Raw genomic sequence first — 14,654 nt, 5'->3', positions numbered from 1 at the left:
GGCCGTCTGTTGGTGACCTCAAGCTGAAGCCAACTTGGGTTCTGCAGCAGGACAATGATCCAAAACACACCATCAAGTCCACCTCTGAATGGCTGAAGAAAAACAAAATGAAGACTTTGGAGTGGCCTATTCAAAGTCCTGACCTGAATCCTATTGAGATGCTGTGGCACGACCTTAAAAAGGCGGTCGGTGCTTGAAAACCCTCCAATGTGGCTGAATTACAAAAACTCTGCAAAGATGAGGGGGCCAACATTCCTCCACAGCGCTGTAAAAGACTCATTGCAAGTTATCGCAAACGTTTGATTGCAGTTGTTGCTGCTAAGGGTGGCCCAACCGGTTATTAGGTTTAGGGGGCAGACACTTTTTCATACGGGCCCATGTGGGTTTGGACTTTTTTTTTCTCCCTTAATAATAAAAACCTTAATTTGCAGGTGCTAGATCAAGATTAGCATCGAGGGGCTTTCATTATGTTGAGGTTTCTGCATTTTTATTTTTTTCAAAATGTCTAAAAATTCAACACATGGTAAAAAGAAGTCACAATTTAAAACAAAACATGGGTGAATCTTACTAAAGTCCAAACTCAACTTGAAACAACATAAATACTGCACCAACATTTCAGAATCAATTTAGGACAGAATTGGGGGCGGGGCGGGGATTTTTCACAAAAAAAAGAACTTCTGCTGTCCACAGATGTCATGTTGACGACAATGCAGACGATCTTATTTCTGCAGATTTCAGGAAAGCGGAAGCTGCGGCTGATCTGGTGTCAGAGAATCTAAGAGATCACACGGTTTGTGGCGGTAGGAAACCGTTCTATCTGGAGGAGTTGGAGCTGGAACGAGAGCGGTGACGCCTACGACCAGGAGATCTGGAGCGAGAGCGGCGACGTGCTGGCGACCGCCTCCTTGGGGAGCGGGACCTGCAAAGACGCACAAAGAGGAATACAAATGTGATGGGAAGGCATCAGGGAAGAGTAGACTTGATGGTCTGAACCAAAGAACAAAAAAAAAAAAATACGCAAAACAGTTACTGGTTAAATTACTCATAATACCTTCTCCTCATGCGTGGTGGGCTGCGACGCCACATAGGTGGTGGTGGGGGCATTCTGCGGGGGGGCGACGGTCTACGAGGTGGAGGACGGACTCGCTGAGTCAGCACGGCAGATGCAGTGATCTCCTGTCCGTCAATCTGACCTATTAAAGGTCGTCATCACAGAAAGTCAATCGACATTCCCGACGTAAGAGGCTGCCCAGGCTGATCCAGCGGGACTGAGGCATTGACGTGAACATGTTCCCTTACCTCCATCCATGTGTTTAAGGGCCTTCTGGGCCTCGTCGGGGGTCTCGAACTCCACATAAGCGTGGCCCCTGGGCAGGTGTGGGTGGATCCGATCCATTGGCAGGTCAACCATTTTGATTTTCCCATAAGTAGAGAAGATCTCTTGGATGTGATCCTTTTAAACAATACATAGCAGGAAATTACAGACACACAATGCAAAACCTGTTTGTCTGTGGAGGAAAACTTTATCTAAATTCATAACCAATTCAATAGTCTGCTGACTGGACCAAAAACATATTTAATAAATAAAATGGCATCATCTCATTCTTTTTTTTGTATCGCTCACGTTCGATGATTCCACAATAGTCCAGTAGATTATGAACACGCATAATATTGTATTTCTGAGATGGTGCCATAATCTTAAATCACATTCAATCATACTCGTGTTTTCTCAACTAACCTTGGTTACATTCCTGGTCAGTCGCCCTAAGTGGACTTTAGTGGGTTTGGGGCTTGGGCTTCTTTTCCTACGTTCCTTGTCGTCTCCCCTCTTCTGTGTTTTGGAGCTGCAGAATCACAAACACAACACTTAAAACAATTCAGTTCTTAAACATATAACAATACAAAGCATTGCAGTGTATATATATATATACGTGGTTGTATTAGATGATGGCGCTTACGCTGAGGGGGAGCGGCGACGGTTGTCATGGCGTCTGCGGCTGGGGCTGGGAGAGCCCGAAGAGCTGGAAGAGGAGGAGGATCGAGAGCTCGAAGAGCCGGAGCGGCTGGAACCAGACGAGCTGGATCCACTTGAGGAGCCTGAGCTAGAACCAGAGCTGCTGCTTGAAGAAGAGCTTGATCTGGACATTTAAAAAAAAAATAGAAAAAAATAAATAAAGTGTACGGAAATGCGCATTTAGGAAAAATTGTAATGTCCAAAATTAATATAAATAATCTCCTCAAAATGACTTTGAAAGCATACCTGCTGCTGCTGCCAGTGGAAGCGCTGCGACGTTTCCTTACTTTCTCCCGTCCTCTCTCCTTGTCTCCTTCCTTGGCGCCAGTCTTTTCTTTGCCTCTGTCTTTAGTTTTTTCCTCCTCTTTGCGCTTCGTCGGTGATGGTGCCCTTAAGTCAGTAGAACGTTACCGTTACTTCGACTGCATTTAGACAGCGAATGGTGTGACCCTGCTAGTTGAGATTTGTATTCATTTTAAGTACAACTTTCTTTTTTTTTTTTTGGATTAACCATTTAGTTTATGTCCAAAAAAAAAAAAAAAAAAGGAAATTAAATGATTAAATGCAACACCCAAAAATGTCCACATACTGTTTGTCTGAGCAACAGTCCAAACATTCAAAGCGGGATTTTCTTCAGAAAATTAAGTAAATTGTTTTTTTTAAAAGAAGCTCCAAACTGAACATCTTTTGGATGTGGACTGTTGTTTTGTTTTTGTTTTTTTTGTTGTTGTTTTTTTTGGGGGGGGGGGGGACACTAGTCAACATGTATCATTGTCTGACACTGAAGACCAAACAAATAATTTAGGAATCAGAAAAAAAAAAAAAAAAATCAACAGCTTAATAGATCAAACGTTTTGTTATTTTGCTGCCCTGACATGAAGCTGTAAATAATAAAACACAAGTAACGCAGCGTCACTGAACTAATCGGAGCGAATTCCTTCCCATTGAAATGATCGAGCTTCAGTGAAAGTGCGAGCGTCGTTTAATGTCACTGCTCTTATCACTGAAACATAAACAAAGGTAACTTTGCTCCCGACCGCTGCACTCGCGGAAAGAAACCCGCCGCCATTGAAATTTATTCAACCGACTCCCTCAAAACAAGGCAGCAGCCACGGGGGCTGCCGTTCACCGACTTATCTGTCTCCTCTTCAATCGTACGTGCGATTAGGAAACGTCACAATTTGTCACGCGTGAATAAATATATGCTGGAGTACAAGTGAACTCGACTGCATGCCAATAAAACGCTAAAAAAAACCAACAAAAAAAAACACTCACATTGTTCCCAACGAGGTGATTTCGCTTCGGATGCAGGCGGCCTGAAGGGGGGGGGGGGGGGGGGCGTCGCTTAGTGATGACGACGAGGCGGAAGTTGTTACGACCACCTGAGCGCCACTTACAACTCATTTGCTTATTTTTTATTTTTTTAGGTTGTTGACGATCAAATGCAAGTTTGGTTGTTTTTTGTTGTTGTTGTTGTTGTTTTTTTTTTTGAATGACCGCGTCGCAGCTATGCAAAAGACGAAACGTTTCCTCGCGGTGCGTGGCGTGATTTAACCGGACAGGAAGCAGGCTTCCCTCCAGCGGAGAAGGTGAGCGGATCACTTTATAACGGCGCCTTAGCTTCCTCAGCTAAGATCTGCTAGTTACGGATGAACGGAGTTACTGCTGTGCAGCATCCCCCTAACGCCGCAAATGATTAAATATTCTTTACGTTGTAAAGTCATTGTATTGTATTACCGCGCGTGATTACGCATGAAATGTCTCCAGTGCAATCACGCAGGCTTTCACCGTCATCCTACTGTAAACAACGGCGTTATCGATGTTTTTGGGAAAAAAAAAAAAAAAAAAAGCCCTTTGTCCTATTAAAGCATTTACTGGAAGTATTTCAATCAAGTTTCCCGATTTACGTTGACAACAAGATGGCCTGTTGATATAATGTGCTGCAAGAAAGTTTTACTCATTATTAAACATATTTGTAAAAAATAAAAATTAAAAAAAAAAATCACATCCTTTTTAGTCCAACAAGAAACTGAGCAGATATTTATTTATTTTTTTTTTTTGTAAAGGTGGCAGCAGTGCTTCAGAACTAGAGGATGACCACAGAAGGAGCACCGTGTGTTACACACTTACACACTACATATATTTTTATTTTAGTATTTATTTTTGACTAACTACCTCGATATCGATAGTTCAACAGTATTATAGGGTTGACTATCGGTGGCTTCGCACACACACAAAAAAAATGAGGTTTTTGATCAAAAGTCATCATTAATGTGGATTTAATGACTAAGTGGATAATGGCAAATATAACACCTTGAAGAGTCTGGCAAGTTCAGAAAATTACAACACTTTACTGTAATGGAGCCTTTTAAAACCAGGAAAAGACAATCATGCCATATTATCGAAGACGTTTCTAGTCTCGTATCACAATAAGGAAAAATAGATTTATTGCCCAGCCCTAATGTTAATTACAGTATTTTGATTTTGTGAATCTCCTAGACGTTACCGGCTGAATTTATTAGGTTGCTCTGGAGTGAGAGACCATGGGCCGACTTGATGATGTTGCCAAACACAGAGTGGTGGAGCTGCGGAAGGCGGGTCTGAGTTTTCGTAAGATCAAAGCTGTGCTGGAGTTGGAGAACATCAAGGTTTCTGCGCAGGCCATCTACCTGTTCCTGAGGGAGTTCCAGGGGAGGCCCCCAGGGAGGGTCAGGCCCGTGGAGGCTGGGAGCAGCATATCATCTGCACAGTTGCAGGCTCGGTCCGGAGCAGTACGCGAGAGCTGGAGTAACGTTAATCTCCAGCAACTACTCCGAGAGGCGTCTCACCATACTGGCTTTGCAGCAGCTGCGGACTTCGCCAAACAGACTTCCACAAATTCGGAGGCCAGTGCAAATTCTTCCGGGTCTGGGGAAACCAGTGGAGGCAGCAGGCCAGAACAGCAACGCTCGGACAATAAGGAGGAAAATGACATCCAGATTGTTAGCGTCACATCCCTTGCGCAGCGTAGCCCACAAAGTGCTCCCCAGTCCACTGTAACAAGGACAGAGACGGGTGCTGTGTTTTCCACACAAATGGCCTCCGGAGCATACACGAGGAGGAGGATCACACCATCTCAAGCTGCCAGTTCAATTCTGGCGGCTCGAAAGAGACTACTGGATAAAGCATGGTCACACAGGATAAGGGTATCTTCCTCAATATAAATTCACTTGTTGTCATAATCTTACTGTTTAACTGCACAAAAGCCGTGTCATTTGAAAGTCAGTTGGTATGCTAATACTTTTTGTCAGTCTTAACCCGCATACGCTGTTTGTCAACAGTCATTTCACCAGATGGCAACATTGTTGAGGAGAGATCACTCAAGTGTCCAAGGTACAGATTTGAGGAGTGCGATGCCGCAGCCACCTGAAACCTATGATCTGACCACTGAAAAGGTGAGGACAACAAAAACCTCAAATTCCCAAAACTCTTTTCATTCACCTTGAGTAAAGAGTCAGGATTTTCTCAGACATATACAGTTGATGTAAGTCAAAGGTGATGATTGCGGAATAATTCGTCCTGACAATTCAGCGACTTCTTGGTGTACTTTGTCAATGGGTGATCCTTTTATCAGCAGGAACCAAAGGAACATCTGCGTCTTCATCAATCCAGCACGGTGTAGATTTCCAGCCTGCTGTTACTTCAGTAGTCCAGTGAATACAAAAAAAAAAAAAAAAGCAGAAGTCCCATGTCGCACAGTGAAGCATTTCTCTGACTAGTGGTCTGCCGTGTTTTCACAGCACATTTTAGTATCTGTTCAGCTAGGTTGGAACCTCGACTGAAGCGATGCCAAAAAATAGTACCATGTCCCATCCACTGTGAGGATAGAGAGGCAGTAGAGCAAAGCTGCTAACGGGGGCAGTGGAAACGGGGCATAACTGAAACTGTGTGAAGCTCGCAACGATATAGCGTAGAGCTGCCAGATGATTTGTGGACCCCGAGGCAAAATCCAATTGGGTATGTTCACTCCTGAGTCTGTGAGCCTGGCCATGCTAGGACTCCATAGTTGTTATTTTTGTTTGTATGATTGTACTATAATCACCATTTTAATTAAATGTTTGTAATGTTGCAGACTGTTATGGAGGGTCAGCCTGGAGGTGTCAGCGACCCCAGATGTTTCCTCGCACAGAAACCAGGACCATCCGTCCGTTCCCTTCACCCCCCTCCTCGTGTTGGGATTCGTCTTCCTAACCGGCCAGCAGCGCCTTCAACATCCGCTGCTCCTGGGGCTGCTGTTATCCGCCTACAGACGCCTGGAGGTCAGGGTGCCACTCGTAGCGAGGGGAATCCGAGTCCGCAGCAGGCAGTCCAGGACGCTAGCGGAAGAGGTGGTTTCCAGGATCAGATTCAGACCCTGGGCTCTGAAGTGCGCAGCTTGGGCCTGGCAGTGAAAATGCTTGTGGAGCAGCAGTGCCGCCTGGAGACGGAGCAGGCACAGCAGACCCAGATCCAGAAGGATATCCTCAGTACTCTGCAGAGCCTTGCCTCCAAAGTGGGACATTGTAGCAGTGTTCAGCAGCAGCACAACAAAACTCCCCCACCTTCCGCTTCTGCCTCTACCTCCTTTAGCCAAGATACTTTCACTTTTAGCCAAGGCACATACAACCACTGCAGCCAAACCCAGCCAAGCTTCAGCTCTATAGAAGGTTTAGAAAATGTAGAGGACTTTAAACTGCCAGAATTGAGCCCGACAAACATGAATGGGTTTCCACCATGTAGCACTGCCGAGAACCTTCCGCTTACTCACACTCCCCCTCAAACACAACCGTACGCAGCCGCATACACACAGCAAACCAGTCCAACAATCATGTCTCCCTACACACAATCTTACGTCTCTACATACAGCCAGTCTCATCCTCAGCCTTTCAGAGCAGCAGAGAGTAAACCATCTGATTTCCAAAGCAGCTGTTCAGGGAGGACTTTCCAGGACTGCAGTGTGCCCACCCAGTCGGTGATGAACTCAAACCACTCTTCACAGGATCAGCAGATCAATAATATCAAAGTTGAAGGACCTTAGAGGGTTTCAGACTCCACACAGTATTTGGGGACCATAAGGGCTTGGGTGCATTTTTGTTTTGTTTTTACGAATAAATGATGTAGCTTTTTTAATTAATTTATTCCCAAAGTACATTTTCAGTCAATACAAAAGGCAGCAATAGTATAAATTATAAAGCTTAGATAATGTTATGATTTGTTTTTACTATAGGCAATGAGTACATTGTATGCAGGCACCTTTCAGTCATGTGTGAAAACACTTTTTGTTAATTTTTTTATCAATTTATCTTGTATCACTAGTGCCATTATGAACTATTCATTTTTGTACCTCTATGCTAACCGATTTAAAAATGAATAAAGACCTGGTTTTAATCCAAAGCATGTTTCCATTTCAATGTAAGAGAGAAGTGGAGAATGCTTCTTGGAGAAAAAAAACTCCGCCACAACTGGCATTATTCATCTAATAAAGATATCAATGCTAAATTGGCTTTGCAAGATTACGAAGAGGACGGTATCCATTCTGGCCAAACTCTCCTCCACAAATCGTGGAAGGGTCGGACTTCTCTGTTTCCAAACTCATTAGCATGGTTTACCAGAGCTTGTTTGACTGTCCTGTAACCTGCCAGGACAGCCACCTTCTTTAGTCCAAAGTACACTGTGAACAGTGGTCCAAATTGTTTGGATAGCTGAAAAGAACAATAAAGAAGGTAAATGTGAGACTTGCAATCCTCGATATGAAATGTAAAACAGTCTTCGGTCCACATAGTGGACAGAATTGTATTGTTGATGGCAGACACATTTCTCCCATCAAAAAGAGCTTTGTCGAGTCTCTGGAGATCCAACTGAAGCAGGTTACCAAGCAGAGGAAGAGGTCTGGGTCCTGGAGGCTCCCTCCTATTTCCTTTGGAGCTGAAGCTGGAGTAAAGAAGGTGGAGGACCAGAAGACTCACAATGACTCCCAAACACAAGGTGACTGAAGGAGACGACTGAAGATTGTCAAACATGATTGTCAGCTGGAAACTTCGTCTGCAATTTGTCTCTTTGTCCTCTTGCCCTTTTCCTTTTATCCAGCCACTTTAGATGCTAGCTGATTGCATCAGGCTGAACAGACCTCATGTGGTGGGATCAGTTGACTTGTTTACGGAAGCCTTGTTTTAAACATTGTTAATTAGTTGTGAAATATTGAACTGCTATTAAAGATTGTCCTGACAGTTTGCTGTAAATGTTGGTTTGTACTGAAGCTGTGATGCAGCAGTCAGACTAAAATCTGCCTGGTTGGTTTGGTATAACAATATCTGTGCTGAGGCCTGTTGGCAGTAAAAACACGCCCAGGTTACAGCCTTAATTAAGCAAACATTCCCCTTTTCAGCACCTTGTCAATAAAAAAAAATTAAATCTGTCTGGGTTACACCTACAGAGATTTAAAAAAAAAACTGGCTATGCAGTTTTGTACATTGTCCTAGATAATCTTGTTTATTTTTTCTAGACAAGGGTACAAAGTCTGAACATTACACAGAAAATTGTTAATATAAAACAGCCTGTGCAAAGGACACATGCCAAACAACAGTTTGAAAGTTAACGTTTGGTTGCAGAATTATATATTTTAGCATAACATCCTGGCTACTCTTCTACAAATCTTCTCTTTTATGACTTTTTTACTTAAACAATGCAGTTAAAGGTGACTAATTCACTCCACTTTAGACAGTCAAATGATTGAGAGAAAATGTTATCAAAAGACAAAGTCATCATCAGTTTAAATATATTCTGTGTATTCTTAAATCCTTTGTAAGATTTCTGTACATTTATATTTGACTGGAAGCTTTTACTATTTGGTATTTTAGCATTCAATTCAGGTTTTAGAGCGAGTATTATTGCCTTTTTTTTTTTTTTAGCAATAAATATATTAAGGAAATACTATTAATTCTCTTAATTTCCTTTAATTATATATAAAAAAAATTGTCTTCTTCACTCACAGTCCAGTCACTGTTTAAAGTACTGCTACTTTCAAAGCAGCAGTACTTTAGATTTTGATTCATATTTACATCGGTATAATCGGCCAACTAAACTTTTTATTTTTTTTTTACAGATTTATTCTTTTTTGCACTTGAGGTTTTTTGTATTTTGTGAAGTTCAGCATGAACACGAGTGAAGAAGCACGCTGACACTCAAGTGATGAGAGAAAATGTTGTCAAATGACAAAGTCATCATCAGTTTAAATATATTCTGTGTATTTTTAAATCTTTTGTAATACTTTTTGTGTCAGAGTATGTGTGGGATTTTATAGTTATCACATATTTTGACACAATATACACCCCAAATGACCAAAATGAAAGTTTATATAATTAGTTTATTGTTTATTGTTAATTGATACAGGTGCCAATGATTGGGGCTGCTCAGTATGTAACAGCCTTTGTGAGGGTAAAAACATATTTATGCAACAAGCACAGGTGTGCATTATCATTCTCCAGCTCTCTTCCTTATTGGCGACTGACAGCACACAGCTCATGAGGTGAAGGACAGAGGGTGAAGCCCACAGCTGGTGTCAGATCCAGTTCATCCTCAGAAATTCCAGGTGGAGGACTGAAACGAAAGCGCTGAAGGAGGGAAACGAAGAAAAGGAAGAGCTCCATCTTAGCCAGACTCTCCCCGAGACAAACTCTGCGACCTGCAAGAAAAAGGAGTTCCAAGCATTTAAAATCAATTTTATCTGCAAGTGTAATCTCTAATCTACAAAGAACTAAAACTATCTCCTCACGGTCATATGCCTCCAGCAACCAGTCAAATTGCAGTTTGCATTTATTTATGTGTAGTGAAGACTTTGACAGAATTTACTAAAAAGTGTTAGGTGTATTCAGGAAAATATCAATTAACTTTGACTTGACTGAGTTAACTTCAGTTGTTATTGTTCCGCTGTACATATGTCCACTCTATCTATAGCTGTAGTTAACAGAAGTGTCGTATGGAGCTGCTTTCTTTGGTCTACGAAAGTTGCAAATCAGCACAAGTGGCTTTTTCCCACGTTTTCCACAAAATATCATTGCGCCTGGATTTGCACTTGTGCTGCGCCAGGTATATATATAAAAAAAAAAACACACAGAACTGTAACAAAAACCTGAAAAAGCTGTTTCACCTGCAGAAAAGGGCATGAAGGCATCTCTTTTGATAAATTGTCCATCCTTATCCAGGAAGTGAGAAGGGTTGAACATGTGTGGGCTCTCCCATTCACTCTCATCATACAGGACAGAGGTAAGAAGAGGAAACACAATAGTGCCCTGTCGGCAAAAAAAGAGAGCAGATCCAACAAGTAAAAATGAAAACTTTTTCAGGTTGTCGGAGGGGAATAAACATTTTCAAAAGATATTGTTTTCTGGATAGATAGTGAAAGCGCAGCTGACCTTTTTGATGAAGTAACCCTGGAAGGTGACGTCTCGGCTGGTCTTGTGGGGAAGAGACATGGGGACAATATTTGCCCGTCTCTGTATCTCATGAATGACAGCATCGGTGTACGGTAGGTTCTTTCTGTCATTTACGCAGACCTGATGGCTTCCTATCACAGTGTTCAGCTCCTCCTGAACCTTGTCTGCAGACACAACGTAGGAAATCAATAACCTTTCCCTGCATTAACTCTGACAGAAACAAGTGTCTACTTGTACATGTTAGCAGCTCTGCACAGCTGTACTGCATGCTCTCTGTAACAAAGCTCACGTGCTGATGTTAAGCAGGTATAATGTTGACCATGTTACCTATTTTAAGACAACTTCATTTGCTAATTAACATTAAAGATAAGGCAAAGCTAATGTGGATGGGAATCTTTTTTTTTTTTTTTTCTGTATTTAGTCATAAACCAGCACGACACATAAAGATTGCATTTTTTTTTTGACTTACACAGGAAATATAGACTTTCCCCCATGCATTACACCTTCAAATCCATCAAATCTTAATTAGTTTCAAGATTAGGTGCCAATGATTAAAACATCAGCTAAAAATATAAACGCACACCTATATGAGAAATGATTCACAAGCCTCATCTCTGACTCTTCACCTTGTATATGTGGATATTTGGCCATAAGCAGCAAACCCCATCTCAGTGTCGTTGCTGTGGTATCAGTGCCAGCAGAAAACAAGTTGGTCACTGTGAACATCAAGTTCTCCTCAATGTAGTGAGTGTCCTTAACACAAGAGTCCTAAGAGAAAGAACATTTACTTAAAACAGACGTTGAAAACAATGATGTTCTTTTACAAAAACAAAACAGCAACTGCAAAACATGTCATCTCACCTCATCTTTCTGTTTCCGAATTAGAAAACAATCCACAAGCCCTCTGCATACGTGAGGGTTCAGTGTCTCCTTCAGATGCTTGATTAAATCCTTCACATCTCTGATGGTATTCTCAAGATGTTTTAGCATCACCTGCCGGTTTTTTATCCAATTGACCAGCCTGGGAAACATGTTGTAAAGCTGTGAAATAAAAGTTTAAAAAAAAAATCAAACACAAAATTTTCATCAAGTGGATTGACTTCAAAGATGTAAAATTGAATGAATATTTAATTTAAGCTTTTCCTTGTATGTCACAGAATGAATCACAAACTAGAACTTTTATAAAGGATAAGTTGAGAGTTGCGTAAAATGTAAAAAAAAAAAGAACAAAATGCTATACCTTCCAAATCGTGTAAACTGATATTTAATTGATGATAGAAGAAAGACAACATGTCAAATGCTGTAACTGAGAAATGTTATTGTTTTATGAATAATATATGCTCATTTCAAATTTGAGGCCAGCAACAAAATGTTTGGACAGGGGCAACAAAAGACTGGAAAAGTTCTCAAATATATCACAACTAACTAGGTTAATTGGCCACATGCTTTTGTTAAAAGAAGAGGTGATGCAACACAGTGGTAAAGATGTCCCTGTCTGAACATTTTTGAAATGTGTTGCTGGCTTAAAATTCCAAATAAGCATATATTTAAAATATAATTGTAATTTTATAATACAATTTCTCAATTTTAAGATTTGGTATGTTGTCTGTATTGTATTTTTCAGCTTATAATGAGTTTATATGATTTGAAAATCAATTTGTTTGTATTTATTTTTCAAACAGTGTCCCAACTTTTTTGGAAACTGGGTGGTAGTTTGACATCATTTGTATCATTCATTTGTAACAGGTAAATGATTATTTTTCTATCACTAAATACCTGTGGTTTTAATTCCCATGATGCTCTGTTTTGCCACACAAAGTTACTCTCAGTGCAAATAAGATGCATGTCTTTACTGACACATTTACCTTATTAAGGATTTTTCTTTGCTTAAGTTAATGACAAACTACATCCTCCACATTTAGGTCAACAAAAGTCAAAATCTTGTGGAAAGGCTTTCAGAAAATAGTTAGCTTTTTGTTGCAATACAGTGATGAATTGAATCTACTGCCCCAACAGGAATTCAATGTTGTTTAGCATTCTGCATAACAGCTTTACTTTTGTGCTAAATCCCACACTCACAGATACAAATGTGTTAGTTGTCATTGATTACCCAAAACGATCTTTTGTGTCATTTATTTTAAATCAGAATCAAGTCAAGAAGTAAACATTAAACTCACCTGGATAGATGCAGAACCTGCAATGCGTATTGAATCATTGACTCGATTCACCATGTTTGTAAATCGAGGGTCAGTGTATTCAAATCGGCTTCCATACACAATAGAGGAAATAACATTGGATGTTGTGTAATTCAGCAGACGTGTTGTATCAAAGGGTTTACCTAAAAAATGACAGTGAGAAATAATGAACCAGGACGGCTACATACTCATGTGCAATACTGTTGTTTACACTTTTAATTCTACACTTATTTTCATACACAGTATGAAGTGTTTTGTTTCATTCTCTTTAATTTTCTATTTTACGGCCTGTATCTTATATAACTAGCTTTTATTGTTGTGATGGCCTATTTGCTCGTCTAACAGTTCATTGTGCCCTTAGTTAACTGATAAGACTCATCTGAATTGAAGTTTTTGAGACAAACTCAATAACTTATTAACGAGACTGTAAATGAGACTTTTTTTTTTTTAATGAATTGGAATAAACATTAGCACAACTGCTCATGCTTTTAATCCTGTTAATTTTTTTTTTACTGGTGTAAGGACTTTAGAGCTATAGTTTACAATTTAACAGGGCAAAAATATCACATTTATGTCACGTGTTCTCATGAATACATAACATTTACTAGCATACAGAAGGTGATTTGTTACTCTTTTTGAAAACAGAATGACACTGCATAAACCTCAGTCAAGTAGAGGTTCAACGAATCAAGCAGACTGGACTAATATGAACAACTGAACAACAGCTGTGACCCTGCACTCTCTTTGTAGGGTGGATTGGAAAAAAATATTCTATTCTACACAGTATTAACATCATACCTCCATGCTCTTCAAACATTTGAATCAGTTGTTCACACTCCTCCAGGATTTTAACCTCAGCAATTCTTTTGCCCATCCCAAAGTCTCTGAGGGTAGTGATGGCAAAACGTCTCATCTCTTTCCACCGTTCTCCATTTGTAAACAGAACTCCTGTGAAACATGCGATTTACGTTTACTATTCTCTATTTTCTTGTGCTAGAATGACAAAAAAATAATAAAAAATGTTATAAAGGAAGGCCATACCATGGCCTCGATTTAAATCCTGAAATATAGGGGGGATGTCTCGGTCACCAAAAGCTTCTCCATAGGTGACCAGAGCCTCTTTGACTGTCTTGTAGCCAGCAAGGACCACCACTTTGTTGGTTCCAAAGTAAACCGTAAATACAGACCCATATTTCTTTGAAAGCTGGAAAAACATTTTTATTAAAATGCTGTCAAATATTAAGGAAATAGTATAAAGTCAAACTGAAATGTTGTTTCAAGGGTTGTTTTAAATTATTAATCCCTCACCTCACACAGGGTGTTGTAGGGTCTCTTGAGATCAAGTTGCAACAGGTTTCCAAGCAACAGCAGAGGCCTGGGTCCTGGGGGTTCTCTCTTATCATCAGAGGTGAAACTGCTGAAGACAATATAAAAGAAAAGCAGGACAAGAACAGTTCCCAGCGCAGTGGCTGGACTGGACAAAAAAGAGGAAAGAAAATACTCCAAATAAATCATTTGCTCGGTTGTTGATAGAGCTCCTCTGAATAACCTGCAACAAGACTGTTTATACCTGAGTAATGATCACCATGGAATATACACCCAGTTTATTATGAGCCCGCCCCTCTGTGCTGCTGTTGTTAGAGTAAGAACAAGTACAACTTGTTTGGACAGTGTGCAGTTGGTCTTCCAGTAACAACTACTTGCAGATTAAAATGTGAGCCTGTTTCTGTGGGATATCAGGATTCAATGTTCTGCTGCAGAACAATGTGCAATTGTATTTTAGGTCTTCTCAGGGCCCGTCTGCACCAGCAACCATTTTGCCTTGTTAGTACAATAAAAAAAAAAAAGCTGGTTGCTCTACATGAGCCGTCATGTGTTCAAAGCATGGTGTCAATGATTGGCGCTGCTCACCATATAATGACCTGTATGAAGGTGAGTAAAACAATATTTATGCTATGAGTACAGGTGTGCATTATCATGCTCAAGGTCTCTCAC

General features: G+C 40.6%; 3 protein-coding genes across 3 annotated transcripts; 1 reads left to right on the top strand and 2 right to left on the bottom strand.

Moving 5' to 3' along the window:
* Positions 1-184: 184 nt before the first annotated feature.
* Positions 185-3,391, bottom strand: LOC138623366 (RNA-binding protein with serine-rich domain 1-like). Its single transcript, XM_069702848.1, has 7 exons — positions 3,290-3,391; positions 2,261-2,404; positions 1,959-2,138; positions 1,739-1,844; positions 1,300-1,453; positions 1,052-1,193; positions 185-919 (listed from the first exon to the last, which is right to left on the bottom strand). Coding segments are annotated over exons 1-7 (834 nt in total). The 5' UTR covers positions 3,292-3,391; the 3' UTR covers positions 185-813.
* Positions 3,392-3,476: 85 nt separating this feature from the next.
* Positions 3,477-7,426, top strand: LOC138623357 (uncharacterized). The gene is made up of 4 exons (XM_069702837.1): positions 3,477-3,603; positions 4,514-5,199; positions 5,335-5,448; positions 6,126-7,426. Exons 2-4 carry the CDS (start codon positions 4,558-4,560, stop codon positions 7,068-7,070), a joined length of 1,701 nt encoding a protein of 566 aa, XP_069558938.1. The 5' UTR covers positions 3,477-3,603; positions 4,514-4,557; the 3' UTR covers positions 7,071-7,426.
* A 1,796-nt stretch (positions 7,427-9,222) lies between these two features.
* On the bottom strand, positions 9,223-14,391 carry LOC138623356 (cytochrome P450 2K1-like). Its single transcript, XM_069702836.1, has 9 exons — positions 13,968-14,391; positions 13,701-13,863; positions 13,458-13,607; positions 12,642-12,802; positions 11,326-11,505; positions 11,091-11,232; positions 10,444-10,628; positions 10,179-10,320; positions 9,223-9,713 (listed from the first exon to the last, which is right to left on the bottom strand). Exons 1-9 carry the CDS (start codon positions 14,172-14,174, stop codon positions 9,526-9,528), a joined length of 1,518 nt encoding a protein of 505 aa, XP_069558937.1. The 5' UTR covers positions 14,175-14,391; the 3' UTR covers positions 9,223-9,525.
* Between the last annotated feature and the right edge of the window lie 263 nt (positions 14,392-14,654).

Source organism: Brachyistius frenatus, unplaced genomic scaffold, assembly GCF_029030835.1.
Source record: "Brachyistius frenatus isolate BFR_SWC_R1_liver_20210118 unplaced genomic scaffold, ASM2903083v1 Contig_43, whole genome shotgun sequence".
In the NCBI taxonomy this organism is placed as follows: domain Eukaryota; kingdom Metazoa; phylum Chordata; class Actinopteri; family Embiotocidae; genus Brachyistius; species Brachyistius frenatus.
This window is presented reverse-complemented; position numbering and strand designations above follow the sequence as displayed.

Coding starts and splice junctions, on each gene's coding strand:
- LOC138623366 (XM_069702848.1), bottom strand. Junction 2,139..2,260: donor TCCACTGGCAGCAGCAGCAG/GTATGCTTTCAA, acceptor TTAAATGTCCAG/ATCAAGCTCTTCTTCAAGCA. Junction 1,194..1,299: donor CCTTAAACACATGGATGGAG/GTAAGGGAACAT, acceptor GACCTTTAATAG/GTCAGATTGACGGACAGGAG.
- LOC138623357 (XM_069702837.1), top strand. CDS start 4,558: ATGGGCCGACTTGATGATGTTGCCAAACACAGAGTGGTGGAGCTGCGG. Junction 5,200..5,334: donor CATGGTCACACAGGATAAGG/GTATCTTCCTCA, acceptor GTTTGTCAACAG/TCATTTCACCAGATGGCAAC. Junction 5,449..6,125: donor ATGATCTGACCACTGAAAAG/GTGAGGACAACA, acceptor GTAATGTTGCAG/ACTGTTATGGAGGGTCAGCC.
- LOC138623356 (XM_069702836.1), bottom strand. CDS start 14,174: ATGATTTATTTGGAGTATTTTCTTTCCTCTTTTTTGTCCAGTCCAGCC. Junction 12,803..13,457: donor AATGTTTGAAGAGCATGGAG/GTATGATGTTAA, acceptor GTCATTTTTTAG/GTAAACCCTTTGATACAACA. Junction 11,233..11,325: donor TTCGGAAACAGAAAGATGAG/GTGAGATGACAT, acceptor TCTTTCTCTTAG/GACTCTTGTGTTAAGGACAC.